Genomic DNA, 19,257 nt, shown 5'->3' on the forward strand with positions numbered 1-19,257 from the left:
AAATCCTTTTATATTGCCATGCTGATTCATACTTTTAAAGCTCACTACTGTGGCACATTCTCAATATCACTTTTTAAATAAGCTTTAAAAGTAACAACTCCTAGAATTTAGAATTTTTAGCACCATGAATGTATTTTTTGATTTCTAGATCCACAGTTGGGTTATACCGGTCTCTTAGTTGTAATATCTATATCTTATATGTTCTTATAAGAATCTTGCAAGTTAAATGGATATGATTGTCTACATATCCCAAAGAGGAAAGCTGGAACCAGGAGATTAAACGACTTGATCAGGTGCTCATGATCAAAACTGGAATGAAATATATTTTTCTTCCCATTAGGGTTTACTTCTTTAGAATCTTCTTTTGTTCAAGTAACAGTTATGAAAGTGAAGTCTTGGACTAGTAATCATTTTTTGTGGGCATCAAATGTTCTTGAATCAATGTTCATGCTTAAAATTTACGTCTTTGTTTAAAGATTCACATTTGGCTTGTTGTGTAATTGAGAGTTTTCACAATCTGCTCTTGCCCATCTCGACTTCAATAGTAGTTGAGAAAACACTGGAAGATAAATAGGCAGTTTTGTTTACCCACAATGAAATACACATTTTAGGTTATAATTGTCCTATCAAGTCTAATCAGCGGCCACACAGTTGATTATGTAAAGGTAGAATTTTATCCACTAACACTTGGTTTAATTGAAAGGGAGACATTTATTTTGCTCAGCAATAGAAAGTCCAGTGTTTCTTAGGACTACAATTTTATTCATTTAACTTTCTGGCAATAGTCTGATTTGGTTAAAAGCTCCTATAGCCAGAAAAATAAAATGTAAGCATCCAGACACAAGAATCAAGAGGAACAATTTGATTTAACTTGCTATGCCCACATCTTATAATGGAACAGTCTTCTGGAGGCGTTCATGAGGCTAGGAGGGCAGAATAAACCCTTTTTTATGATATAAATACAGGCAGCATGGCCATGTGAATGTAATAAATGGAAATCAGATTGTTCCTAGATAATTAGTACCAAATGGTGGAAAACCCAACCTCTAATCTATTGCCAAACCACTAGAACAGAGCAAAAGGCAAATAGCACAGTCAAGTAACGGAAATTTCTCAGTATATCTAAATGACTGTATAAAATGAGGACCTAATTTCTAAAACCAATGAAAAGATTTCCACAATTTTAGTGTGATACAGAGCTATGTAATATGGATACTATCAAAGGCTATTTCATTTGCCAGAAAAGGAACCCAGGATTGAACCATTCCAGGAGTATTTAGGAGACATGTAAGCATTCTCTTAAGAAGAAGTTAAAAAGTACCATGTCAATTTATACATGAGAAAATGACAAGAGGAGTCCTTCATTCATGATGCATATGAAGAATTGGTTTTAAGTGAAAAAGTTTGGAATATATTTTAAAGATATACATTTTTTGTAGTTAGGATTATCTTTTAATTTTAATACCGAGCAAAAAACAAAAATGTCTCTTATTTTGTTTTCCTTAAGTAGAACGAAACTACTCTACAACCTCGCACTGGGCAAATTTATAGTGGGTGTATTAACTAAAACAATACATAATAGCCCAAATGATGACAGAAAAAGAGCAAACTTTTTTCATTCAAGTACTATGTCGTGAACTCTTCCTTGAATTCCAGATTTGTATATCCAATCATCTAATAAACATCTCCAGTTGCCTGTCCAGTAGGCAGAAGTAACATAAGCAAAAGTGACATACTATTGATTCTTTGTTATTCACCTCCCTCAAGTCATGTCTATTTTGGAAAATGGCACCACCACCCAGATGCTCAGGATAAAACTCTAAGGGACAATCCTGACCCCTCTTTTATTCTACATTCCCACTCAATCCATCAGTAAATCCTGCAAGCCGTACTTCCAAATGTGTCAAGAATCAAGCTATGCTCATCATCTCAACTGAAAAGAATTCTAGACTAATTTACCCTTCTCCTAGACTATACTAACAGCCTCCCAGCTAATTTTTGTGACCTCATTTTGGCCTCTTTACAGACCATGGTACATACAGCAGGTAGATGGTCCCCAAATGCCCTGTGTCAAACCTTTGAGTGACTTCTCACCGCAATTAAAAAAAAAATTTTTTACCATGGCCTATAAGGACCTATGAAATCTAGACCCTGACTCTCTCTCCAATGTCATCTCCAACTATTTTGGCTCTGGGTCACTAGGCTCCAGACACAAAGGTCTTGTTACTGTTTTCAGCCCTTTTCATTGACTATCTTGCTATCATTCAAAATACCATGGATGACTTAGCAGGACTAGGAAAAATAAAAACAAAACTAAAATTCACACAGTGAAACCTTGAAAGGACTTTCTAGAATTTTTAAAGATTTTCATTGAAAGTTGGAACGTAAAATTACTTAATATGCATCTTCAAAATAAATCAGTATGACCAATTCGCATTGATGTCTATAACATATAAGTGGTTGGCAGGCCACCACCTAAGAAAGAGCAACCTTTCCTTAGGGTGCCTCTGAGAAGAGTAGAGAAATGTATCAATATTCTTACTTACATAGTGACTCCTCAAAGTACAAAGTTTCTCCATCTGGAACATTCTACTCAACAGGGCCTCACATTTTTAATCTACCATTTAATATAAAATAAAAGGATCAACATCTCTAAGCAAGACTGCAATTTCTTATTCGTACATCTGGTTCCTTTGAACCACTGTCCTGGCTGCAGAAATTCAACTTTAACTTTGGACCTCTTGCCGGGGAAGATGAAATCATCTTTTAGTGATCTAATCAAATTTTACCAAAAGCATTTCTTTTTATTATTCTGATGCGTCCCATAACTGACTTTATCTGCTACTTTATCACACACTGATAAGAATAGCATCCATTCCAGTAATTTACATTATTTTCATTTTCTACATTACTTTTAATGCCACAAAACCTCCCAAATGCCATTCTTACTTTTGTTCTCTTCTCTCTCTCTTCCCAAAGAGAGTATTTTAAAGCTAAGATTTGAGATAAGTCTATTTTACTCTCACTAGTAATTGCTTGATGTGACTATATTGTGTTTGACTAGCAAATCCTGACAGTTCAGAAAATTAATGTGTTTATATGTTTCTTGTTATGAACCAAATTATAGTATCAAATCATTTGGAGAGAACCACTTCTGAATTGGAGTGTTTTATATGATGAAAGAGTTACCTCTGTGTGACTTAGGAAAATTTGGTTCCTGATAGGATTAAGGTCTGTCTTGGACCTGTCATTTGTGAAAAGTCATCTCTCTTGGGGGTTTCTCTCACAATACCACACAGAAAGGTCATGGAGAATCTGACGCCAAATTAATTGTATATACCAAACCCACCTATACTGTAATTTCAATTGCATAATGAGATTCATAACTCACTTCAATGCTTCTCCAATTAATGTGTTAATTGTTGCCTCTAATCCTTTAAACAAACTGCTGACAACTTCAGCAGTTTGGGAGTGTTCTATCCTTCAGTCCTCTGAAAGCAAAACAAACAAAGCCTACAGAGTCTCATGTCCAGAGTTAGAGCCCAACAGGCATTTACTGTGCATTAACTTTGAGAGAGATGGTGGCACTCTGCGAGGTGCTTGGGGGCCCAGCTCTGTGTCCTATAAAACTCATGCTCAATTATCACAAGAAAGAACAGATGTAAAACATTTCTAACTTAACAGAAATTTGCTTTACTACGGTACTTATATTTTAAATTTATATTTTAATTATTTACCAGTTTCATTGTTTTTCAAATACAATTTCAATAGTTTGAATCATTAACACACCTTCAACAGCGTGGATACTTATAAGCACCCCAAAATTTTATACTTAATAGATAACTGTAGGTCATTTAATTTTATTTAGTATAGTTTATTTTTAATATCAGAAAATTGGGAGTTCATTTTAACAGATATGAAAAAATCATAGACGCACATAGTGTTATTTAATTCATTTCACAGCTACATAACTAAAATTGAAAGTGAAAGGCAAAAATATTTGTTCGTTTTCTTCTCAAAGAATTTTTTAAAACATGTTAATAAATACCTATGACAATATTTTCAAAACCATTTGCATTAATCAGATATCTTTTAGCAATTTTAAAATGTTGAGTTCAATTTCTTTTAAGAATCTAATAATTTCTATTTTTTGTCTTAAGGAAGATATACATCCTCCAGTGTATCCAGCAATTTCAAAAATCATATAATAAAAATTTAGAGCCAAAAAGTAATGAGACAAGTAATTTTCAAAAGTTAAAGAAAAAATACAGACAAAGATATTACTGTGACAAAAGAATATAAATAGACGGCAAAGTTATAATCTGAGTTATTTGCATAATGATCAAAGATGCAAGAAATTTTCTACACATGGGTAGTAAGTGCAAAAGCGTAGTTCAAAGAAAATAATTTCCCGTTTTTTCTTCAACATTTGAGTTACAGTCTGAAGCATTCTATTGAGGCACATTCAGTACTGAGATGAACACAATGCCTACAATAATTATTAAATGACAACTTCAGGGGAGCTAATCCATTTTAATAACTGGCTATTTGAATAATTTTATTGTTTTTTATATAACTGACTCCACCAATGAGAACTGCTGAATAAATGAATATAGTCACAGGCAGGCTGTGTTTCACTTACATACTATCTGTCATGCTCACTGCTTGTATAGGCTGTCTCACCAGAGGGTCAAGGGAACTGAAGCAATTGTCATCTCTTCATTCCTCCTGCCCCTTGCCATTTCTGAAGCTGACTTGCTAAGCAGGTGAGCTCACCAATTCACAGGCAGAGCCCCCACCATGACCCACCTTCTTCTCAGTTGCCCCAGTGCTAGTCCAGGGCGGTGTCTGCTTTCAGGAGACAAAAGGAGGGAGTCTCATCAACATGCTCCAAACCTCTCTGTTCTTCCCAAATCCACCCCGCCCCTCAAGGGATATCCTTCGTTCTTCTAGAGACAGAGGGCACACAATGAGCAAGCTTTGGGTTTGCATCCAAAATGGCGATAGATCTTATTTCACTCCTTTGTAAAAACAAGGGCTGAAGTAAAGCTGCTTTTCATATGCAATGAATTTCAGGAATGATGGCCTTATTAAGACTGCTTGAAAAAGTAAGTCCTAGTTTGTTTCACAGGATGGCTTATAATAAGACTTTCAACAAGACACAAAAGGGTGTTGCTGCATTTGGGAACTGAAGGTTGAAGAAAGAGTTTGAGGGGATGCTCTGTTCCTTGACAAGAAAAAATCATAATCTTGATAAGATGCAAATAGTGATGGTAGTGAAGAGAAAAAAAAGGAAGGGACATTATAATAAAGCTGGAACCTGAAGAGGATGCTCCAGCACTTCACTGGGAATAACAAAGGTACACAGGAACAGAGGAACCTCACTCTCAACCTCTCTCACCTTGGCCACGTCAGCCCCACTGGCAACCAACTGCTTCAGTGTGAATTTAGAGGAAAGAAAGTTTTTTGACCCACTTCCAGGGTACACCAAATTGGAAATCCTAAATGCAACTTCTTATAAAAGGATTCTTCGTGGTGATGAACTGGTGAAATATCCTAGTACTAGATAGCACAATATATCTATGCTAAAGAGTTTTCATTGAGTTAGTCTAGAGATTGAGCCAAAATAGACTTGCAATTTGCAAGAAAAATTCTTTTCAAAAGTTTATAAATGCCAAAATTGTATCTCAGTTCATAATGTCACACCACTAAGTTATATATCAAACATTTTAAAAATGCAAAATAAAATATACACTTCAATGGAGAATATCAGTAATATAGATGATTCAAAAAGAAAAAAAATCTCCTAAATATATTTTGTCTAGAAAAATATTAATTGCTTTACATTCCATCTCCCTCCAAAAAATTCCCTTTGCCAAAATCACGAAATAATGGTATTATACACGGTATTGGGAAAAGGATTTCAAATCTACGATGAACCAAAAAAGTGAAAGCAGTTCCATTTTAACTATAAATACTTGAGTATTATCTGCAGAGATTACCACTCATTTTAGTGCCTGAAATACAATTCTGTCACTCCCAGTGGGAATCCTTGCTATGTAATATAAGAAGCCATATTCTGTCTTGTTAACAGTAGGATTTCTAAAATGAAGTTCAGTACTCCAGAGGTAGATTGGTACCAGGTCATTAATCCAACCTCAGTAAACAGTAATTGATATGAGTGAAAGGAAAAATATGCCAAAAAGAGAAAAAGACCACATTGAGGTTTAAACTATTCTAGAAAACACAAGTGAAAAGAGCAACATGGAAAAACAACTCTGGTCTGAGCTATCTGGTAATTTGAATTTTTCAACTAACCTTGTTTAGCACCTTTCATCTCTATCCACACTTAGCTTTAAATTACTTATCTTAGAGTATTATTTGAAATATTGCAGAGCTGATGATGCAGAGATGTTTTATCACCATCAAAATTTGTTTCTAAAAAACTCACACATATATCTACATACTTACTGGAGATGTTGATACTTGGGTTATTCTTAACTGGTTTTCCAAATCTTGTACTTTGTTTTTAAGTTCCATATTTTCTGTTTCTAAGTCTTGAATCTAAAAAGCAAATGATTATTGAATAACCTTCAGAAATTTATTCTTGGAAAACATTAGCTATTATATTGGTTACATTAATGAATAGCATTTTATATTATTTAAAATTTCAATGTACTCTTGTGCACAGGGGAGAAAATTATTTGATAAAGCTTGGGAAATAGAGAATTCTAGGTCACTGGAAAGATACATCATTAAATTTGAAACACGTTTTTATGTATGTGCAAATTTCATGTTCCTAATACCTCATCTCTGTGTTTTCTCATTGCACTGTGCAATCTGTACCCATAATCTTGGAGTATAACCACAAGACAGTGAAACTTGCTTATGATGATTTCGAAGAGAGTGGAGAAAGGGTGTAATTTAATTACAAAGGAATCTGATCTGCATGGGAAACCACTTACCCAGCATCTGCTGCTTCTGCTGCTCTGATCCCCATGAGAAGCATCAGGAAGTGAAGCAAAGTCACATGAGAACACTAAGTTCTTGTGGGAATTCAATATAAAATGGTTAAAAACTGTGCAGGGGATCAGGAATGAAAAATTATAGGAACACAGTGAAAGCAGTTCCAATCAGTGTGGGGGAAATTTAATGGCAGGCCTTCTAAATCTGTTTGATGATATGCAAGTTTCCCTGTACTTACATCACATAAATGTGAAACAACAAGCTTAGTTTACTCACTCTTTTCTGTAATCCTGCAATCTGTTTTCTTGTTTCAACATCTTTTCCTCCAGATTCCAGAAATTTCCTGTATGCCAGGTCAAAAGCTTGGCCAATTGTTAAAGTTATCTCTTCAGCCTTTGTAAAAATAAAAAAAAAAAATGATTTGCATTTTAATAATAATATGTCCAACTGTTCTTTGATCAGGAAAATATTCGCATGAGGTACTTCAAAAGGGCAACGGCTGGGGGTAGAGATGTAGGAAACGAGCAATGTAGTCTACGCTCATATTCAATGCCTCCCCATGCACAACGTAAAAAAAAAATGGCAATTACATGAATAGCTGCTGAAGTTGGAAGCAAGAGCTCTATCCAACTTTTCATCTCTTTGATCATCGTATTTTTTCCTAGTTTGTTTGCCTCCCTTCCTCAAATTTTTACTGCCTATTAAATGGAAGCATCGGGCCAACTTATTTCCTCATCTTAGTGAGGAGGGTTTGTTAAACCTGGCGGGTAATTTGAATACGTGGCTGGGCGTTGTCCGTGGAAAACTCTAGGTAACGCCCTCTTCAAACAGAGCAACTGCTACTCAGTTCCAGCTTATTGTTGGCTTGTGGAAATAAGCAATTCCAACGTAGAGCCGTCAGATTTTAAATATGTGAGATCTTAATTTTTATATAAAAGCTCCCAATTTTAAGTGATTACGAACAGTGTTTTTGTAAAACACAGTGTTGATTGAGCAAAATATATATAGATCAGAAACTGCCACAAATATCCTAAGTCCACTGGCTCATTCGTTCTCCATTCATATCTCGGCTGATATCACAGCCTTGCAAAATGTAAACACTAAAGAAAGATTTACTTAACACAGAAAGAAGTTGGTAAAGGCATTCATTGATTTAATACATCACAAATATGCCATATTTAATAAGACCTCCAGATGACATAAAAACTGAGAATAATATTAAATCTTGAAAACGCCATGCTTTAACTGATTTACTGCAAATTCTAAAACTGTGATATGCTATGATCAACCTAAGTTGAAAATACGCTTTATTAATAAAACTTAGATTATTTATTTAAAACATTGTCATTTTTGTACTTTGCTACTTTTCTTTAAGGAGGGCTTTTAGCCATAAAAAATATTTATAGTGTTTCGTTAACTAAAAACATGCAAAAAATATGCACAAAATTATATAGGACTATCTGTTTTACAAAAAAAGTAGGAAAAGGAAAAGAAAAGGAAAAGAAAGGCAGTTACATTAAGCAATACCATATAAATGAAAATGCCAGATACCACATTATGTGTGCTCAATGATTCAAACTAATGAAAAATATATATGGAAAAAAATTTGCTTGTTAGATGTTGGGATTTTGTGTACTATTAAAACATAGTAAAAGTGGTTATAATAGGTTGTAGGATTATGAGTGTTTTTTTCTGTTTCTACTTTCAAAACTTTGGGCGACATGTTTGTATTTGTTTTATAATAAAAATATATATTTTTAAATTATGATTATTTCTTCTACCTTTTTAATGATGGGTTCATTGTGTCCTCTTAATAAGACAAAATGTTATACTCAAGCTGTATACTATAAAGAATCATTTAAGCAGTAACATTGTTGATTCATCATAAATAACATTTGACTTCATTATTATCTGTTTACAATAATAACTTTTTAAAAACTATATTCTCTTTTTATGATAGACATCTTTTATGATAACACATCTTTTTATGAAAACAGCATTTGCTATCTGGTAAATATTCTCCATACATTCACTTGATTCTCATAGTGGCTGTATGTGGTTGAGATTATTACTATCCCCATAATACATACGATACAACTGCAATTCTTTGAGGTTATATAACTTGCCTAAGGTCTCATAGTGAGCCGAGAACCTGGAGTTCAAATCCCAAATATCTGACTCTATAAGCCTCACACTTTTTGGGAGAAGAGGATAAAATTTGTATACAATAAAATGCACAGATCATAATTATACAATCAGATTTGTTTTGACAAATGTGTATCCCTATATAACCACTATATCATTAAAGATATAGAGTATTTCTCTTATCCCAGAAAGCTCTCCGTCGCCTACTGCTAGCCAAATCACATTGCTTATGGGTCACCATTGCTCTAATTTCTATTATCAGAGATCAGGTTTGCCTGTCCTTGTATCCATAAAAATGGACCATACAGCATATATTCTTTTGTGTCTGGCTTCTTTTTGAGTTTCTTAGATGTATGTAGCATTTATTTTATTACTGATTAGTATTCCATCAAATGAATATATCACAATTGATTTATCCATTTGCCTACTGAGGGACATTTGTGGTGTTTTCAGTTCTTAGTATAAATAAAGCTGCTACAAGCATTCTTGTAAAATCTTTTTGTGGACATATGTTTTCATTTCTCTGGGTAAATATCTAGAATGGAATTGCTAAATCATAGGATAGGTCTATGTTTAACATTATAAGAAACAGCCAGTAAGAGAGTTCTAGTTGCTCCACATTCTCACCATCAGATATTGACAGTCTTTTTAATTTAGTCATTTTACTGAACGAGTAATGCTATCTCAATGGGATTGTAATTTAAGTCTCTCTGTTGAATAATTAAATTAGCCCAGTTTCATGTGACCATTGGCCTTTCTTATACTCTCATTAGTGAACTCCCTGTACAAGACTGCCTCCTGCCCATTTTTATTTTTTTTTTGTCTTTTTATTATTGATATTTAGTTCTTTATATATTCTGGATACAAATCCTTTTTCAGATATAAGTTGCCATTTCACTTTATTAATACTGCTTATAGAGTAACAGAAAAATTTTATTTTTGATTGTTTCATGTTACTTTTTTTCTGTTATATTAAGTGCTTTTAGGGTCATTTCTAAGAAATCAGTTTACTTAAAATTCATAAAGAGATTTTCCTATTTTTAATGAAAGTTTTATAGCAGACCATAATAACTTTTACTTTTATGTCTATGATCCATCTCAAATTATTTTTATGTAGCTTAAGTATGGGTTAATTTTTAATTAGTATGTTTTCATATACTTATCTAGTTGTTCCAATACCATTTGTCAAAAAGACTTTCCTTTATCCATTGAATTGTCTTGTCACATTTTGATTTTTTTGGCCTCTAAAATATAGTTCATTTACTTATTTGGCTATCATTACATCAATAACACCCAATTCTGATAACAATTCCTTTAAAGTACATTGTGAAATCAGATAATATGTGTCCTCCAACTTTGGTCTTTTCTTTCCAGATTAATTTTTTTTTATTCTGGGCTATTTTGTATTACCACAGTAAAAGCAACTTTTCAACTTCTACTAAAGATCCCATTGTGATTTTGGCAAGAATTGTCTTGAATATATAGATCAATTTGGTAGAATTGACCACTTAACTAAATTAAGCCTTCCAAACTATTAATGTGGTAGCTCTGTCTTATTATTTTAAGTCTTTACTTTCTGCAAAGTTTCATAGATTTCAGCGTATATTCTTAAAAAAAAATCCTAATTATTTCATGTTTGTTCATGTTTAGTAAATAGATTTTTGTTTCTTTTTTTTCTGGTAGACAGAAACACAATTAATTTTTGTATATTGACCTTGCTAAATTTGCTTCATAATTCTAGTAGTTATTTGTAGATTCTGCAGGATATTCTTTTTAAAAATTCATATTTTATCTGTGAAAAAGATAGTTTTACTTCTTTCTTTCCAATCTTTAAGCCTTTTGTTTCTTTTCCTGACTACTCACCAGCTAAGACATCAAACACCATGCTAAATACAGGAGTGAGAATAAACATCCTTGTCTTGTTCCCAATCTTAGGAAAAAGCATTTAATAATTCACCATTAATTTTATGTCATCTGCAGGATTTTTAAAGTCCTTATTAGAATAAGAAGCCCCTTCTATTCCTAGGATACTGTTTTATCATCAATTGGGTTGCATTTTGTCTAGTGATTTTTCTGCATCTATTAAGCTGATTTTTTTTATAGAACTTACCAGTGAAACTATCTGGCCCTGGTATTTTTAATTTAAATTTTAAAAATATTCAACTAATGTATATTCAGATTTCCTATTTTTTCAGCTTCAGTCAATTGAGTTTTGCAAGATATTCATTAACTTCATCCTATTTGCCAAATTTACTGGCTTAGCAGTTATATTCTATTTCTCCTTGTATTCTTTTAAAGACTGTAGGATCTGTACTTATGTCCACTCTTCTGTTTCTGGTATTGACAATTTGTGCTTTCTCTCATTTTTGTCCTTGATCTAATCTTGTTAATTTTATCATGCTTATTGAAGAACAAACTTTTGGCTTTGTTAATTTTCTTTATTGTCTGTTTTCAATGTCATTGATTTCTATTCTTTATTATTATTGTTTTACCTTCTACTTTGTTTTTAATTTGTTCTTACTCTAACTTCTTAATGTCAAGACCATGATGATTACTTTTAATCCTTTTCTTTTTTCTCATAGAAGCATTTAAAGCTATAAATATCCCTCTAAGCACTGACTTTAAATGTCTTTTACCAATTTTGATATGTTGTGTTTTACTTCTATTTGCTTCGAAAATAATCTAATTCCCCTCGTGACTTTTCCTTGAGCTATTGTTATCTGAAGAGTGTTTTAATTTCAAATATTTTGACCATTTATGGTCAGATAACATACTCTATGATATTTTCAATTCTGAAATTTATTGAGTCTTGCAATATGGTCCATTATTGTGGACCTTTGTAAACATTCCATGTGCATTCAGAAAGAAAGCATATTCTGTGATTGTTTGGAATAGTGTTTGGAACGTCAATTAGATCAAAGTGGTGAATAATATTTTTCTAATTTTTCTTAACTTTACTGATTTTTTTCTCTGATTGCTCTGTGAGTTGTTGAGAATGGCATTAAAATCTACAAGTATGTGGGGCTGGCCTTGTGGCCTAGTGGTTAAAGTTTCATGCTCCACTTCTGTGGATTCAGATTCCAGATGCGGACCTACTCCACTCATCAGCCATGCTGTGGAGGCACCGCACATACAAAGTAGGGGAGGACTGGCACAGATGTTAGTTCAGGGCCAATCTTCATCAAGCAAAAAAAAAAAAAAAAAAAACGAGGATTGGCAATGGACATTAGCTCAGGACAAATGTTCCTCAAAAAACTACAACTATGATTGCTGATTTGTCTTTTTCTCCCTGTAATTTTGTTAGGTATTCTGTTTCATTTCTTAAAAAGTGATGTTATTAAATGAACACACATTGGTCCTTTAATCATTATGGGCTGTATCTCTTAGTGTCTGGTAATATTCCTTGCCTTGAAGTCACCTTTTTGATATCAATATAGTCACATCAGCTTTCTTAGCCTTACTGTTTGTGTGGCATATATTTTTTCATTCTTCTGTTTTTCACCTGTGTTTGTCTTTAAAGAGTGTGTCTTCCAGAAAGCAAACAGGTGGGCATTTTTAAAATCCTGATAGTCTCAGCCTTTGATTGCTGTCTTTAGTCTATTTACATTTACCTTGTTGTTTACTTTCTATTTGGTCCATCTGTTTTTATGTTTCTGTTCTTCTTTTCCTCCTTTTAGTTCCATTTAAAAAAAATGAGTATTCTATTTTATTTTCTCTCTAGGCTGTATTTATAGACCTTTACCTTAACTTTTAGTGATTGCTCTAGTGATTACAATATGCATCTTTGACTCAGCAGAGTCTACTGAGTTGATATGGTATCATTTCACATAAATAATAACAACCTTTCAATAGTATAAGTCCATGAAATCCAATAGCATACATCCTTTGTGCTATTATTCTTACTTGTTAACATCACGATACAATGCTATAATTTTTGCTTTAAATAGTTCTGTTTTAAATGGAGGGACATAAACAACAATCTTACATTTAGCCACAGTTTTACCTTTTGCAGTCCTTCTTTTTTCTTTTTCCTTTCTGCACATTCGAGTTGCCTTTGGTGTTATTTTCCTTCAGGCTATAGAACTTCCCCAGCACACCTTACAGTGCATTGTGCCAGTGATAAATCACTCTACTTTCATTTATCTCAAAATGTTTTATTTTCACTTAAATTTTGAAAGATGTCTTCAATGGACGTAAATTCCGTTATGACATATTTTCCCTTTATGCGTGTTAAAGAGATTGTCATATTCTCCTCTGGCCTCCATTGATACTGAGGAAAAGTCAGCTGCCATTCATATTACTTTTTTATCTCTATGTAATGATAGAATGCGTCTTTTTAAAAACTTTCTGGCTCCTTCCAAGATCCATTCATTTCCTCATTCATTCCCTCTCTCTCTCTTTCTAACTCTTTCATAGATAGTCTGTGATATAACTACAGGTAGTTTTCTTTAAATTTATTCAGCTGGAAGTTTGCCAAGTTCTCAACTCTGTAAGTCGATAATTTTCACATTTGGGAATTCTTCAGCCAGTATTCTTTTCTGCCTTACTTTCTCTCACTTGTATTCTTGTGATTTTAGTTTCATATATGTTGGAGCATTCTATATTGTCCCACAGGTAATCATAGCTCTGTTGTCATTATTATTTATTTTCTCTGTTCATTTGATTAGGTAATTTTTCTCAACTATGTTCCAGTTAACTGACCATTTTTTCTGCCATCCCAAATTTGATGTTAAGCCTATTGTTTTTCTCTTCAGCTGTTCTACCTAACCATTTAGATTATTTTACATTTGCTATTTGTACGCTGAAATTTTCATGTTTACTTATTACTACCTTCTTTTTTTCAATTCCCTGAATATATTTATAAACCAGCATTAAAACCTTTTAACATTACAGATAAATTTGAAGTTTCCTCTAACTCATAACCTTAATCCTGGCCCCCTCTATCCTCTTTGTAGGTAATGACTATAATTTGTGTATCATTCTAGACATATGTTAGGGTTTTGCATATATTTACATATATGTATATGTTTCCATATGCTATAAGGGTATACTACTACTATAGTTTGATCATGAGAGCAATTTGTAAGTCTAAAATTCCTCATTATACATTCAATTCAGTTATATCAGTTCTATTCGTTTTGCCAATATTAAATATTAATGATATTAACTTTAAATGATAATATTAAAATGTAACGTGTTGTGTGCCTACCTACATAAGAGACTTTACATATATAGTCTCAATTGATTTAATAGTCACAAGAATTTTGTAAAATAGAAGCTATTCTCAACCTATAGAGGAGGAGTCAAATATTCAGAAACATTAAATAATTTGCCTGCTGAAATAGCTTATGGATGACAGAAAAAGAATCTGAGTTTCTGCCTTGCTAATGTTAAAGTCCCAGCCCTACCCTATGCCGCAGTGGCTCTCCACAAAAGAAACACAGTGTTCTATATTAGAAAAGAATTATTTATTGTCAATAAACACTATGCAACATAAACCACTAAAATTCAACTAAAATCACATTCACAAACCTGCGACAGAAATGACATACTCTAATGGTTTCAGTGGCTGTTTGAAACAAAAATGTCTTGGTTATATATGATTTGAGATAGCAGAAAAAGATCCCAGATCATAATAAATAAAGTGGAACCTTCTAACTAACCCGTCATTTACTACAACAGTTTGTATAGCAAAGTGCGCTGCCCATCTAAATTTTTTTACAAATAGCTTTATGAGGCACCTAAAACTCTTTAATATTTCAATAATTTTAAAAATATAGAGATTCTCTAAACAATTATAGCAACTTTTACTTTGAAAAATTCTTCATATTTCCATAAAAATTTATCTTTACAAACAAACAGTGTTGCATTCCCTACCACTACTGAGTGTGATGAGGTAAGCTCTACAGTCAGTAAATTACATTTTAGGAAACTCCATACTTCTTGATAAAAATAATTTTAAAAGTGAAAAGGAAAACAGTAAGGACTGTTTTCCTACTTGGCCAGTATGGTGAGACAGTCAATACAGGATATTGGTCCAAATATTCCTAATAATTGCACAAAATTTGAGTAACTGGCCTAAAAGATATGAATTATAATGATCACATACAAAAGAATCTCAAACAATTTAACTAACTATAGTATAATATATAGTATATATATTATATATATATACTATATATAGTATAATATATAGTAACTATAATATAACTAATTATTTTTCTGGTTTACAATTGGTCATTTCTGCTTTTTCTCAGAATCAGCCCATTCACTGGAGGTTCTTTACTTACAGATTTGATATATAAATTTTAGTATTTCATGAAGGGGCAAGATGAAAACTAGTTGTGGGTGGAAACACTCAGCAGCAATAAGCTTTCAGACCCTGATTATCAACTAATTATATTCCACTGGATGACTAAGCTAAGAAGATTCTTTTTTTTCTCCGATCATGTAATGAAATATAAACAGCAAGAATATTTTTTAACTTCAACAAAAGTTCCAAAAAAATATTACAAGGCAAACATAAAATAAAACCATAACAAGAGTATATAATAAATAGCTTACAAAGAGACCTTGTAAAACAACTGGGTGCAGAGATTCCCTCTGGTATGAATAATATATGATTCTTTTGACACATGAACCCTACTTTACAATTAGTTAACAAATAAGAAAGAGGATTTTAAATATTGTCTTACTTTATATCTCACTTCACATAATTAAAAAAAAAATGTGGGTGTGGTAAGGGTTTCATCTTCTTATTGGGGCTACTATTTAAATTTTAGCAAAGGCATTATCCAGTGAATAAAGTATACTTATTACCATTTGGAAACAAAATTATGAAAAAAATATAAAAATGATGGCTAAAAAATTGACAGTGACTATATTTGCCTTATGTTAAAGAAACTAAATCAATAACATCATGATGAATATCCATATTCTAATTTTATTTTTAAACTTAATGAGATGACTGTAGAAGTTGTGCAAATGTTAAATCTTAGTAACACAACGCGATGATATTAATAAAGTGAGTTCCAGTTTTGTAGCATCCTAGGGCAGGCCTTCATCTAAATTTCAAGCAAGCCCGTAGAAGGCCACAGAAATGCTGAATATATCAAATACAACGAATGAATAGGATGAAGGCCCCAGTAAGAGCAGACGGACTCTGGAGAGGTCACAGTAATGTGGTAATATAATATGACGGGAAGAATGTGGAAATGGGAATCTAGGGTAGGGTCTTGGATTGTATTTCTGATTCTGTCACTACTTGCTTTGTGACTCTGGGAAAGACATTACATTTCTCTGGCCTGGATTTACTTAAAATAAGATGAAAGGGTTGGCCCAATAGGCTGTAACTTATTTTCCAGCACTTTTTTTCTGTGATGAAGATTGGCCCTGAGCTAACATCTGTTGCCAATCTTCCTCTTCTTTTGCTTGGGGAAGATTGTCGCTGAGCTCACATCTGTGCCAATCTTCCTCTATTTTATGTGAGATGCCACCACAGTGTGGCTTGATGAATGGTGCTAGGTCTGCACCCAGGGTTCTGAACCTGTGAGCCATGGGCCACTGAAGGGGAGCATGCGAACTCAACCACTATGCCACTGGGCTGGCCTCCCACCACTTTTTTTTTTAAGTAAACTTTTTAATTTGAGATAATTTTAAATTTATATACAGTTGTAAGAAATAATACAGAGATCTTATGTACCCTTCAACCACTTTTCCCCAATGGTAATATATTGAAAAACTATAGTAAAAATCACAACCAATTAATATTGATATTAATATAGTCAAGATACAGAATAATTCCATCACCACAAGAATCCCTCATCTTGCTGTTTTATAGCCACACCCTCTTCCAGTCTACTTTACCCTTTCCTTAACCCCTGGAAAATCCGTTTTCCATTTCTATAATTTTGTCTTTTCAAGAACTTTAGAAAAGGGTAGTCATACAGTACGTAAGGTTTTGGGAATGACTTTTCACTTCATAATTATCTGGAGGGTCATTGAGGTTGCTGCGTGTATTAATAGTTCATTCCTTTTGGTTATTGAGGAGTAGTCCATAGTTTGGATGTACTAAAGTTTGTTTGATCATTCATCCATTATCTGAGGTATTTGTAATTTGGGGCTATTATGAATAAGCTGCTATAAACATTCATGTGTAGGTTTTTGTGTGAACACAAGTTTTAATTTCTCTGAGATAGCTGCCCAAATGGGTCATAGGACAGTTGCATGTTTAGTTTTATTTATGAAACACAAACTTTTCCTAAGTGGCCGTATCATTTTATATCCCAACCAGTTATGTACAAGTGATCCACTTTTCCACATCTTCACCAGCATTTGGTGTTGTAAGCATTTTTTACAGGCATACCTTGGGGATATTGAGAGTTTGGTTCCAGAACAGTGCAATAAAGCAGATATTGCAGTAAAGTGAGTCACATGAATTTTTTGGTTTTCAGCATATAAATGTTATGTTTACATTATCCTGTAGTCTATTAAGTGTACAATAGCATTATGTCTAAAAAATCAATATACCTATCTTAATTAAAAAATACTTTATTGCTAGAAAATGCTAACCATCATCGGAGCCTTCAGCAAGGTTACAGATCTTTTTGCTGGATGAGGGTCTTACCTTGATGCTGATGGCTGCTGAGTGATCAGGGTGGTAGTTGCTGAAGGTTGGGGTAGCTGTGGGAATTTCTTAAAATGAGACAACAATAAAGTTTGCCGCATTGATTGTCTCTTTCATGAATGATTTTGCTGTAGCATGGGATGCTTTTTGATAACATTTTAACCACAGTAGAACTTCTTTCAAAATTGCTATCAATCCTCTCAAACCCTGTCACTGCTTGATTAAGTAAGGTTATGTAATATTCAAAATCCTTTGTTGTCATTTCAACAACCCCCACAGCATCTTTACTGGGAGTAGATTCCATCTTAAGAAACCACTTTCTTTGCTCACCCACTTACTTTGCCAAGATCCATCAGAGGAATCACTGTCTATGACAGCTATAACCTTACAAAATGTATTTCTTATATAATAAGACTTGAAAGTTGAAATTAGTCCTTGATCCATGGGCTGCATAATGGATGTTGTGTTAGCAGGCATGAAAACAATGTTAATCTCATTGTACATCTCCTTCAGAGCTCTTGGATGACCAGGTGCATTTTCAATGAGCAGTAATATTTCGAGAGGAATCTTTTTTTCTGAGCAGTAGTTCTCAACCGTGGGCTTAAAATATTCAGTAAACCATTTTGTAAACAGACGTACTATCATCCAGACTTTGTTGGTCTATTTATAGAGCCCAGGCAGAGTAGCTTTAGCGTAATTCTTAAGGGCCCTAGGATTTTTTGAATGGTAAATGAGCATTGGCTTCAACTTAAAGTCACGGGCTGCATTAGCCCCTAACAAGAGAGTCAGGCTGTCCTTTGAAGGTTTGAAGACAGTCACTGACATCTCCTCTCTAGCTATGGAAGTCCTACATGCCATCTTCTTCCAATATAAGGCTGTTTCATTTGGAAATGGGTGAAATTGGAAATCTGCCATTTAGTGCAGCACTTTCATTACTTATCTTAGCTAGATCTTCTGGATAAGCTGCTGCAGCTGCTACGTCAGCACTTGCTGCTTCACCTTGCACTTTCATGTTATGGAGATGGTTTCTTTCCTTGAACCCATGAACCAACTTCTGTTAGCTTCAAACTTTCCTTCTGCAGCTTCCTCACTTCTCTCAGCCTTCAGAGAACTGAAGAGAGTTAGGTCCTTGCTCTGGTTTAGGCTTTGGCTTAAGGGAAAGTTGTGGCTGGTTTGATCTTCTATCCAGACCACTAAAATTTTCTCCATATCAGCAATAAGGCTGTTTCACTTTCTTATCATTCATGTGTTCACTGGAGTAGCACTTTTAATTTCCTTCAAGAACTTTTCCTTTGCAGTCACAATTTGTCTCACATTTGGTGCAAGAGGCTTAGTTTTCAGACTTTCTCAGCTTTTGACATGCCTTCCTCACTAAGCTTAATAATTTCTAGTTTTTTACTTAAAGTGAGAGATACGTGACTCTTCCTTTCACTTGAACACTTAGAGGCCATGTAGGGTTATTAATAGGCCTAATTTCAATATTGTGTCTCAGGGATTAGGGTGGTCCGAAGAGGGAGAGA

The 19,257-nt window shown here is 33.6% G+C and overlaps 1 protein-coding gene across 2 annotated transcripts in view; it reads right to left on the reverse strand.

Annotated features, from left to right (window-relative positions):
* LOC124233510 (PTB domain-containing engulfment adapter protein 1) overlaps nucleotides 1-19,257 on the reverse strand; it is a 271,296-nt gene that overhangs the window by 17,816 nt on the left and 234,223 nt on the right. Inside the window, exons 8-10 of one of the 2 annotated variants that reach the window (XM_046650656.1) lie at nucleotides 7,243-7,359; nucleotides 6,966-7,046; nucleotides 6,472-6,564 (exon numbers count right to left, since the gene is read on the reverse strand). In XM_046650656.1, coding sequence (XP_046506612.1) covers nucleotides 6,472-6,564; nucleotides 6,966-7,046; nucleotides 7,243-7,359 — 291 coding nt within the window. The remainder of the gene's footprint in view (nucleotides 1-6,471; nucleotides 6,565-6,965; nucleotides 7,047-7,242; nucleotides 7,360-19,257) is intronic. The other variant, XM_046650657.1, reaches the window with a different exon arrangement.

This window comes from Equus quagga, unplaced genomic scaffold (genome assembly GCF_021613505.1).
Source record: "Equus quagga isolate Etosha38 unplaced genomic scaffold, UCLA_HA_Equagga_1.0 203_RagTag, whole genome shotgun sequence".
NCBI lineage: Eukaryota > Metazoa > Chordata > Mammalia > Perissodactyla > Equidae > Equus > Equus quagga.